Source organism: Caretta caretta, chromosome 5 (genome assembly GCF_965140235.1).
Source record: "Caretta caretta isolate rCarCar2 chromosome 5, rCarCar1.hap1, whole genome shotgun sequence".
NCBI classification, from domain to species: Eukaryota; Metazoa; Chordata; order Testudines; family Cheloniidae; genus Caretta; species Caretta caretta.
In genome coordinates, this window is record NC_134210.1 from 114708589 (window position 1) to 114720140 (window position 11552).

At 42.7% G+C, this 11552-nt stretch overlaps 1 protein-coding gene across 1 annotated transcript; it reads left to right on the forward strand.

Moving 5' to 3' along the window:
* The first annotated feature begins 3150 nt into the window (after nucleotides 1–3150).
* On the forward strand, nucleotides 3151–10214 carry DMRTA1 (DMRT like family A1). The gene is made up of 2 exons (XM_048851194.2): nucleotides 3151–3649; nucleotides 6652–10214. The coding sequence occupies exons 1-2, from the start codon at nucleotides 3241–3243 to the stop codon at nucleotides 7497–7499; spliced, it is 1257 nt and encodes a 418-aa protein (XP_048707151.2). The 5' UTR covers nucleotides 3151–3240; the 3' UTR covers nucleotides 7500–10214.
* The last annotated feature ends 1338 nt before the right edge of the window (nucleotides 10215–11552 follow it).

Genomic DNA, 11552 nt, shown 5'->3' on the forward strand with positions numbered 1-11552 from the left:
GCTAGAATGTTACAGTCCTCTTGCTTAAAATCTTAGTAACTTGGCAGAAATGGGCTGAAGGCTGAGCGGATTATTCCACAGCCTAAGTTTTGCATATCCCTCCTTCTGTGCAGCAAGAGAGAAACCGAGAAACTCCTGCTTACATAAAAGGAGCAGAATAGTCACCTTAGTAACCCCAACTCCTGCTGTTCATAGAGATTTTTCAAAAGATAGTGCTCTGACAATACTTTAGTAATTATCTATATTTATAACACCAAGGGCTTGCACCCATTCAAGGCAATGCAGTGCTTAATTTGTCAAGGAAGAGGTGCCAGAAACCAGCAAGTGCAGAGGTGCTGGGGCTATGAACTGCCAAGCCTAGAAGGGCCAGGGCTCAGCCCTGGCACAAATTAAGCACTGCTTAGATTCCTAATCCGAGTTTTAGGCTTCACTGCGAAACACACAACTCCTGGTTAACTTTGCGAGCACCTAAACTCACTTGGTGCCTGCGTTTTCAGGGTAAAAGTTCCCTAAGCCCCTATGTTCCTGCCTCTGAGCTTGTGCACTATTGCCCCACTCTAGGTGTCAGAGTGCCTATCTCCCATGTAAGTTCCTGAGCAATCCATGAACAGAGGGAAGATAGGCATTTACCCACCTATCTCATGTGTGGGCCCAATCCTGTAGTCTGCTTGTTAGGGCACCCACCTGGGAGGAGGGAGACTCAGGGTCCAGTCCCCCTGCTCTAATGTCTCTTTAGCCACAGTGGAACAGCTTCAACAGGAGAAACTGAGGGAGCCCCAAATCCAAATATCCTATAGCTAGGTGGTTAGAGCTCTCCCAGAGAGAGGTGGGAGACCCCTCTTCAAATCAGGGGATTGGAATATTATACAGGAAGATCTGGATGACCTTGAAGACTGGGGCGGGGGGAGAGAGAACTAGGATAAAATTCAATGGTGCAAAGTCATGCACTTAGGGTCTAAGAAGAATTTCTGTTACAAACTGGGGCCTCGTCAGTTGGAGGTGACAGCAGAGAACAGAAAGCTAGATGTGTGGGTTGATCACAGGATGACGATAAGCCACCAGTGTGATGCGGCTTTGAAAAAGGCAAATGAGATCATAGGATGTGTCAAGTGAGGCATTTCTAGTAGCCACACAGAATTAATGCCTCTATCCAAGGCACTGATAAAACCTCATGTGGAATACTGTGTACTATTGTGGTCACCCATGTTCAAGAAAGATGAATTTACATAGAAACAGGTGCAGAGAAGAGCTACTAGAATGATCGGGGAATGGAGGGTCTGTCTTACGAGACGAGCCTGGAAGAGCTTGGCTTGTTTAGTCTACCAAAAAAAGAAAGCTGAGAGGGGATCTGACTGCTCTCTATAAATATGCTAGATGTGTAAATACCAGGGAGGGTGAAGAGCTATTTATGCTACTGGAAGTTTGCACAAGAACAAATGGATGTGAACTGGCCATGAACAAATTCTGGCTGGAAATTAGAAGGTTTCTAATCACCAAAGGGATGAGGTTCTGGAACTGCCTCCCAATAAGAGTTGTGGGGACAAAGAATTTAATTACTTTCAAGAGAGAGCTGGACAAATTTATAAGTGCAGTTGTATGAGGGGGTTGCTTGTGATGGTAGGGGGCAAGGCTCTATACTCCTGGGTCTCACTTTGTCCTATGTCTCTAAAGCTCATGCTTCATGGTTTCAGATGGCTACCTGCAGGGGTCAGGAAGGGATTACCCCTCACCTGTAATATTCTGGGTTTCTTTTAACCTTCATCCAAAGCATCAGGAATAGCCATGGCTGGAAATAGGACATAGGATAGAAGGGTCAGGACCCTGAGGTGGTACAGAGCATCCTCTTTCTTAGGTGCTTCGCTGGTTAGTTCTTGCTCACCTGCTCACCACATGTGAGGTCAGGATGGAATTTTCCCCCAGAGCAGATTGACAGTGACCTTGGAGGGTTTTTGCCTTCCTCTGCAGTGAGTGGGTGCAGGTCACTTACTGGGATTATCTGGGTATGTCTCAATCCTTTCACTGCCATTGTGAGGGCCTCAGGCCCTGGTACCCCTCAGTCTTGTCCATTGTTTTCCTGTTCCACATAATAGTTTAGTCTTCTGTAGACTTAGTACTTTTGTCTAACTTTGACTTTAAGTTTAGGGTGATGGTGTTCTGTGATCTACAGGAGGTTAGATGAGATAAGTGGTTTGATTGGGTCCCCCTTTGTGTCCATAGTCATTTATGCCCCTCCCTCCAAGTACATATACCACCCCCCAGTTCTGGAAGCAGAGCAGAGAGCAGCAGCTGCCAGCTAGGTGCCCAGCTCTGAAGGCAGTGTGGCACCATCAGCAGCATAGAAGTAAGGTTGGCAATGTGAAAAGTGATATTCATCAATATCACTTTTCACAGCAGACTTAATGCCACTCCCCCCCCCCGCTATTGCTGCTCCTTCTGGGGGCTGACTACTTTACTGCCTCCAGGTGAGGGACTGGCAGGGGCGGGGGAGGAAGGAGAGCCTGAGTCCAGGTGGCAGAGCTTTGGCTTTCCCCTTTATCTCCACCTCCCAGGTGTGCATGGCCCTGCTGCAGGAGTCCAGTCACCTGGGGCTGACCGTCAGACTTCTTTAAAAGAAAAAAGCCTCCCTTGCCAGGCCCACCCCACAGTTTGAGAACCTCTGGAGTACATAATCTGGTGGTCCCTTCTAGCATTAAACTCCATGGCTTTTGCTCAAATAAATGTGTTAGTCTCTAAAGTGCCCCAAGTCCTCCTTTTCTTTTTATGGCTTTTCTGAAATCCTTTCATCTCCTTCGGCAAAAGGGGGAACTGAACCTGAGTCTCCCCCATCTCAGTTGAGGGTCGGGCCCCTATTTGTGGTCGCAGAACTGAGCCCTGAGGAAGGAACCAGGGAAGGGCTGGGCAGGAGGGAGACACCTGCAGCTCTCGCCGCTCTCTCAGCATTTACCTGAACTCGCACTCTCACAAATTAATCCCACCCTCTCGTCAGTGTGAAGCAACTTCCTTGGCTCCTCTCAGCGTGCCCAGGAGGGGAGCAGTGGGGGCCCCACGCGCTACCACCCCGCCCCTCTTTTGGGGGCTGTCCCTTTGCAAGGGGCGTGGCGCTGCGCCCTGCTCCACCCGCGAGAGACGCTTAACTCCCCGCACCGGGAGGCGACAGGGGCAGACGGCGGCGGCGGCTTTGCCCCAGCCAGGCCCACAGGCGCTGCGCCCTCCTCCCCGGGAGCTGTGCGGTGACCGGGCATGGAGCCGGGCAGCTCCCCGGGGCTGCCCCCCGCCTTCCTCCGCCCGCCCAGTCTCTTCTTGCGGGCGGCTGCAGCCGCGGCCACTGGCGGCTCCTCCAGCCCCTGCTGCCCGGCGGCTGGGGGCCCGGAGCGCGGCGCCTGCTCCCCGCGGACCCCGAAGTGCGCCCGCTGCCGCAACCACGGCGTGGTGTCCGCGCTCAAGGGCCACAAGCGCTTCTGCCGCTGGCGGGACTGTGCCTGCGCCAAGTGCGCGCTGATCGCCGAGCGCCAGCGGGTCATGGCCGCGCAGGTGGCGCTGCGCCGGCAGCAGGCGCAGGAGGAGAGCGAGGCCCGGGGGCTCCAGCACCTCCGCGGGCGGGCGCCGGCGGGCGGGGGCGTGAGCGCGGAGCTCCAGCCGGGGAGAAGAGGTGCGCGAGCGGGGCGGGGAGCGCGTGGGGGCAGGGGGGCCCCGAAATCCTGGCCCCTCTGCAGCGGATGCTGGCTTCAGCGTGGCCGCGATTTCCCCGCAGTGTGCGTGCGCGCACTGGCGGGGCTGGGCAGCGGCCGTGTGGCCGGACGGCGGCGCCTGGCGATACGGGGAGCTGCCCTGGTGTTCCCCACGCGTTAGGGGGCAGATGCCCTAAAAGAGCGCTGCTCCCGCGTAGGCTCCCAAACCAGGACCTTATGTTCAGTGCTCCGCACCCAGCGGGTCCCGTCTTGACGCTTACTGCCAGATTTTCAGAAGAGCCTCATGCACGGAGCTCTTCTAAAAATCTAGCCAAGGTTGCGTGTTTTACTAGTACAGTGTATGTACATATGTATCGCATATTTATGCGTATATAGGGAGTATATCCTTAGGTGCCTAAAGAGGCAGTTGGGTGCCCAAATCCCTTTGTGACTCTAGATCGTGGTGTTACGCTCTGGCCTTTAGTTTTTCTCTCTTACAATACCGTGCATGAATGATATGCACAGCATATAAACACTTTTATGCTTTTTATTAAATATGCAATTTCCTGTTATCTGTTTCATGTGTAATATATTGCATTTTGGAGAATGTGTGTGCACACACATGATCTAACAAAATGCAATATGTTATGCAGTAAAATAGGAAATGTCATATTTAATGTAATATGCAGTGTATTAATAAGTTCAAGATAATATCAGCAATATATGGCCTCAGTTTTGTCAACTTTTATGCATGTGTTTAAGTTTAAGCACGAACAGTAGGATAATTCAAATAAGTGCTCAAGTGTTTGTGAGATCAGGGTCTTTATTTTTGCATATATATATAAACGCTAAATGTGCAATGTTATGTTATTATGCAGGATACTGTGTTGCATATTAAGTATAGTAAGCAATATGTTATCTGTGTAATATACGTCATGCAGCTTTTACAAATAAAATAAGAGACTTATCAGTTTTTTTTTTTTTTTAAAAATACCCATTTTGTAAGTTTAGGAATATTGTGTTTATGAAGTTGGTGTCATGATGCCACAAAGAAGTGGATAGCTTTTTTAAAAAACAAAAACAAAGCAAACTATGGTTTCTGCTGATTTTCTTGCATTTTTGTTAAAAAATTTATCTTGCAAATTCATACTTAAGGATGAAGTCCATTTACACTATACTGGACTATAGTGACTAAGGGTGGCAGCATCAGGTCCTTAATCCTTGCTTTTGGCAATAGTTTTGATATACAGCAAAGTTAACTGAAAGACTCGCATACACATTTGGGTATTTGATCATGCATGTATGGGAGATCATTCAGTGGTCTCTGATCCTGCAAAGGCTTAAGCATCATTGAAATCAGTGGCAAAACTCTTGTTTACTTTAGTGGGTGCAAAATCAGCCCTTATAGGACTACATATGCTTATTAGCCTTTGCAGGATTGGAGCCTTAGTTTTTAAACACTGAAAATCTATGTGGGATGGTTGCTAACAGGATTGTACAAATATGAGAAAGTTTTCAATATTTACATGTTTGTAGGGCTTCTGATTTTAGGTTTTAACTGATAATAAATCAGTTTTTATCCAATAAGCACGAGAAATGGTTACTTGTATTTAACAACTTGTCTATATAGAACAGTAATGCGGACTACAGTGGGTGTGATTTCTAAAAAGTACTAACATGCTCAGACTTAATTGGTCTATGTAGATCTTGCTGTAGTACACTAGAGGTTCCCTAGTACACTTCAGTGTCATGCTGTTTGAAATTGTCATGTTCCTTTAACATTTACTAAGAGATTACTCATTTCAGTATTTACAAAGAGAGAGCCTTGGGGGGAAAAAAAACCCTCGATTTTTTTGAACATCTACCTAAAGTGCAAAAATTGCTAAAAATAACCCTTCGAAAATTTAAATTAATAAACCCCCCAAAACAGAAAACCCCACATATATGCTACAAAGAAATTATGTGGATTTTCCTCTAATTAACCATTAAAGCCTTAATTCTGTAATTTGTGTGCACAGGTGGATTCTTGTGCCCATGGAGAGTCCCAATGAAATCAGTGTGCAGGCAAAAATGTTTACCTGCATGGGAGCAATAGAAGGATAAGGGCCTAGATTTTTGTTCTGGGCATGTCCAATATATACTTATTGCCTCCCAAAAAAGGTATTGATGTGATGTAAGTACTATGCTGAACAATTTGGGAAGTCTTGCATCATTATTCATTTTAATTTCAGTTGCCTTCTCTGTCTGTATCTCAGCTAAAAATAAGAAAATCTGGATCTTTCCCTTTAGATGAAAGAATGTTACTCAGTAAGGATTACCCATTGTTCAGTTTTTTTTTAAAATGAGTCATTTTTTCTTCTTCATGAGCATAAAAAGTAACTAAAGAGTGGGGAGGACTAAGCTGATTTTCTGCTTCCTCTCCCCAGTCTCTCCCTAAGTCAAAATCAACTGGAGGGAATTTCCTCAAATTTCCGCACAAAATGGCACTGAGCATTCTAATGAAAGTCTGAACTTAGGAAGGAATTCTGTTGGTGAAGAACAAGAAGGAAGAGAATCCTGCCTGCTCTCTTAGCCCTGCAGAGCCAGCATGGCTGTTTCATCACTAAAGTGAGCTAATATAACTAAATAAACAGGGAGAGTCTGATGTTTTCTTATTGTATACCAGCACAGCTCCATTGAAATGAATGAGCATCTGGGCAAGGATCCCTTGAGTACAAAGGTGCAATTTTTTTATTTGGTCACTTTTCAGATTTCAGTCTTAATTACACTGTTCATTGCTTTGAATACCAAGGGATAAAATCATGGCTTCGTTGGGGTCCTTGCCAAATTTACTGTTTACTTCAGTGGGGCTCGGATTTCACCCTATATCTTTTCTTGGGAAGTGTAATGTGTCCTGTGTGGAAATTTTGGTAGCTATTTATAAGACTTTTGAAGGCTAGTTGGGGAGTTTTAGACTAAATTTAATCTTTTTTTTATTTCCTAGAAGAACAGGTGCAGAAGTATGACTCGTACTTCAGGGTGTTAGAAGGTCCTGTAGTCCTATCACATCCTCCTCCCCTGATATCTTCGCCTGAGTCAGCGGAAGCTAGTGGAAGCTGTAGAGTGAAGTCATCTCGGCTGGAAATCTCAGAAAAGGAAGAGAATGTTCAGTGTCCTAGTCCGGAGCAGCAGTTGGAAGGTGTAGAAAGTTCAGGATCTCTTTCTTCTTCAGACATGGAATCAGGAAATGAAAGTGAATGGTCCAAGGATTTTGCTGCCCCCCGTTCCAGTCTGCCTGCTGCTGCTTCAAGACACAGAGACCCACTTGGCATTCTCACCAAAGTCTTTCCTAGTCATAAACGAAGCAAGCTGGAGAGTATCCTGCAGTTCTGCAAAGGAGATGTGGTCCAAGCCATAGAACAGATCTTGAATAGGAAAGAGAATAAACAAAATGTCAAAGACTTTGCAAACCCATCTAGATCTGAATTTAGTGCCTTACACAGAGCCTCTAGTTTTAGCCTCACAGGATTAGGTGTTGGAGCATTTGGCAATACATCAGCTTTCTCCCCTCTTCAAACCGGTTCTACATCATTTGGAAGTGCAACAAATCTTTATAGCCTAAACCCTAGATTGGGGATTAGTCCTCTAAAACTGGCTTATTCCACCCCTGGAAGAGGGCTGCCTGGATTTATGTCACCCTACTTAACACCTGGACTGGTTCCAGCTTTGCCTTTTCACCCAGCAATGGACTACTCCTTTTCAGGAGCGATCAAGGATGCGTCTTACTTTCCGAGTAAAGAGTCAGTCACTAGCAGTGGAATTTTCTCAAGGTTAAATCAAGAAAACCAGTAGTGCCTTTAGCATATTCCCTTTCGTAATGCACTTGCAAAATATGCAGCTGTGATGACATCTGGACTAGTATGTCGAGCCTCAAAGGATGCTTTAATCCCACAGTCCATAGAATATTATATTAGAGGTGGCAGAACACTTCCAGTTCCTTTTTAAAAGAACATAATGAGGCTTTATACACCTTTTGAATGTGATTTTTTTTTTTAAATTTTAATGTAGAATGGCTTGCAAAACTCAAATATTTTTAAGCAAAAAAGAAAATACTTTAAATTATGTATTTTTCCATCCAGAATATCTGCTGTGAAGAGCTGGTTTCAAAATTAGCACTGATTTTGAAACTGAGTTTTTTATTATACATATATTTTGTTTGTATAATGTCTTCAAATTGTTTTGTAAATGAAACAATAACTAGGATATATTTGTCTGTGAACAGAAATAGTTGAATTTTAAGGAAAGTCCATTATAACTTTCCTCTCCCTTTAAAAAAAAAATGTTTAATCAACTCTGTGTACTTATTTTTGTTTGCATCATTGACTTTGGAGACTTAAAACTAAGACTTTCAAAAATGAGTCCTTAATGTTAAGTTGATAAATCCATAGTTAGCACTAAAATAAGCAACGTGATTTTTCAAATGATCTTACTGAAGTAAATAGAGGCTGCAGGGTGCTAACACTTTTGAAAATCAGGCTCTTCTTTTAGGTGTCTAAGGCCCTGATCCTGTAAAAATGTATGCACATACTTAATTCTGCATTCTGAGAATTGCCCCATTTAAGTTACAGTGCTTGATTCTCAATTGTGATCAATCAGCATAGCTCAGCTGAAGTCAGTAGAACTCTGCTACTTTAAGTCAGCTGAGGATCTGGCTCATAAGGTGTAAAGTTAAGGATGTGTGAACATTTTTGTAGTATCAGGGCCTAAATGTGGATGTAGGAGCCTGATTTTAGGCACCCATTTTTAACAGCGTTAGTCCAAATGTAAAAACTGTACTTCAGTGTGGGGTTTGAATTTCTGAAAATCAGTCCTTTGTATACACTGAATACAACCCCTATTTTGGGTTGAAGTTTGGATTTTTTAATTTTTATTTTATTTTATTGTATTGTGGATTTTTTTTCATTCATAAAATTCTTCTCAAATGATGACGGCAAGTACAATTTCTTTATACATTTATTTTTATTGCGAGTTTTGTAGACCTTATGTTGTGGATCTCAGAGCTAATCAGTGAACAAAGTCAAAGCAAATGAGCACCATCTTCTGGCCATTCTAGTTTATTGCAATTTGATGGCAGTTTGAAAAGAAAATTAGCATTTTGGTTCATATCATAAGGAATTTATTTTTTAAAATCTGCAAAGGTGAGAGAGGTTTCTCTTACATATGCTGGTGTTTTAAATTTTCCTTTACTGGTTACAGTATGAATTTTGGAGACTTGCTGTTTAAATAATAGGAAATGTTTGTATATTACAAAAAACCTAGTTACAAGTGAGACAGAGTCAAAACCTGCTCTCTCTACTTGTGTGTAAAGTCCTATTGATTTCAGTGGGATTCTTCTTTTGTGTAAGGACACCAGGATTGGGTCTCCCCAAAATATTTGAAACATTTGTTAAATTACAGGCACAATTCTTAGACTCCTATCCTGCTGACTTTTGCATATATGTGTGCTTAATTTTGCATATTTGAGCAGTCCTGCAACATGACTGTATATGTGGCTAAAGTCAAAGTCATCGCAGAATCAGAACTATAGGACTGCAGAACAAGAAAGGGAATTTCTCTTAGTTGCATGTAACAACTAAAACAGAGACATGCTTTTGAGGAAGTATTTGATGCTGATTTTGTTGCTTGATATCTAGAAAACATAACAAAAGTCTGACTTTGGGCCTGATCATGCTCCCACTGAAGTCAGTCTTTTTTGCTGTTTATCTGGTAGAACTAAAGTTTATTTCAGTCAAACATCAGGGCATTTTCTACGTGCTAAGAGGACCTGGGTAGGGTTAGGCATAAGCAAAAAGTAAACAATTATGAAGGCTAATTATATGGAGAACTGGCTTGTTAAATTATATCTTCTGAATGATTATATTTTATCAAAGCATGCAACAGTTTTATCGCTTGCAATTGATGGTATTTAGCATCAGTGGAAATTAGCAAGCTTTCAATATTAACTTATTTTGAAGTTTCAGTAGATGTCCCTGCTTCATTTGATTTCAGTGAGGCCCTAAGTCAGGAAAGCATGGCTGTTCAGACATTTAAGCATGTGCTTTAGCAGGGATAGATTTAAGTATGTGCTTAAATGCTTTCCTCAGCTGAGGCCAGAATGCCAAAATAAGGGCATGTCTATACAGTGGGGCAATGCACACTACTGGGTTGTGATTTCTAAAGCACACCAGTGTGAGACACACTAATTGGTTCATGTAGACCCTGCTGTTGCACACTAAGAGTACCATAGTGCGCTTATAACATTTTACAGTTTTAAACGGCGCTCCATTAGAGTACACTAGAGAACATTTAGTGTGCAATATGCTAGTACACTGTAGAAATCACACACCTGTAGTCTGCATTGCTGCACCATATAGACAAGCCCTCAGCTTGCCAAATGGTATTGTTCTTACTTGTTGTTTTTATGTTGCTATTATTTCCATAGATGTAATTAAGAAAATGCCTTACTTGTGAACTAAGAATCCCAACCATTTACACAATAATATTAAAGTTTATAGGCTTATTTGAAAAGTCCTGCTCTTTGTCAGAATTTGTAGCTATCTTAACGCACTTCCTTTTTGTAAGAGTTGGAGTGAATAGCCCTTGCCCTTTGTGAAGCTGTTTCTTTCAACTGCATTATGGTTTTTACTCTCATTTTCTCCAGCACACTAGATTACACTCCAAGCCCATATCATCACTTGTTAAATCTATCTCAGTGGTACATATCAAGCAAGATAGAGATTCCTGTGAGAGAACAGGTTCTGAAATGCCAACCTAAGACCCCTGCTTCATAGCACACAGTGGACTTGATCCTGAAGTCCTGAGTGAGGATTTAGGTATAATATACTCCTATTCACTGTTTTGCCCTGGATTTAACCAAGGATGTACTTAAGTCCCATAGATTTCAATGAAACTAAAGCATACTCATAAAGTTAAGCATCGGTGCATTGCTAAACAGCCATGGAATTATGCACTGGGTGAAAATTAAGTTTAAACTTTGCTGAACTGGGTCATTAGCCTTGGTTTCCTCATTCGGAAAACTGAGATCAGTGTTTTCCCCTGTTAAGCACTCTGAGATCTCCCAATGAAAGGTGCTATGGTAAGTGCTAAATATTATTCCAGAGCTCTTCATTTTCTTTGAAAGTTGCACATCTTTGAATGTTTTAACTGTTATCTTTTCACAGAGATGATTTAAGGGCAAATGCTTTAAAACAGTGGTTTTCAACCAGGGCTGTGTGTACCCCTTGGGGTACGTAGAGGTCTTCCAGGGGGTACATCAACTCTAGATATTTACCTAGTTTTACAACAGGCTACATAAAAAGCACTAGTGAAGTCAGTACAAACTAAAATTTCATACAGATGTCTTGTTTGTTCTGCTCTGTGTACTGTACACTGAAATATAAGTACAATATTTATATTTGAATTGATTTTTTAAAAATATATGGTAAAAATGAGAAAGCAAGCAATTTTTCAGTAATAGTGTGCTGTGACACTTTTGTATTTTTGTGTCTGATATTGAAGGAAGTAGTTTTTGAAGTGAGGTGAAATTTGGGGCTATGCAAGACAAATCAAACTCCTGAAAGGGGTACAGTAGTCTGGAAAGGTTGAGAGCCACTGCTTTAAAAGTCACCATAGATGGGGTGGGTGAGAGTTAGAAAAGAACTTAGAGGGGAAAGAATAACTAAGATGAGAATGGTTTCAGAGAAGCAGCCGTGTTAGTCTGTATCCACAAAAAGAACAGGAGTACTTGTGGCACCTTAGAGACTAACCAGTTTATTTGAGCATTAGCTTTCGTGGGCTACAGCCCATTTCATCAGATGCATAGAATCGAACATACAGTAAGAAGAGAGATATATACACATACAGAGA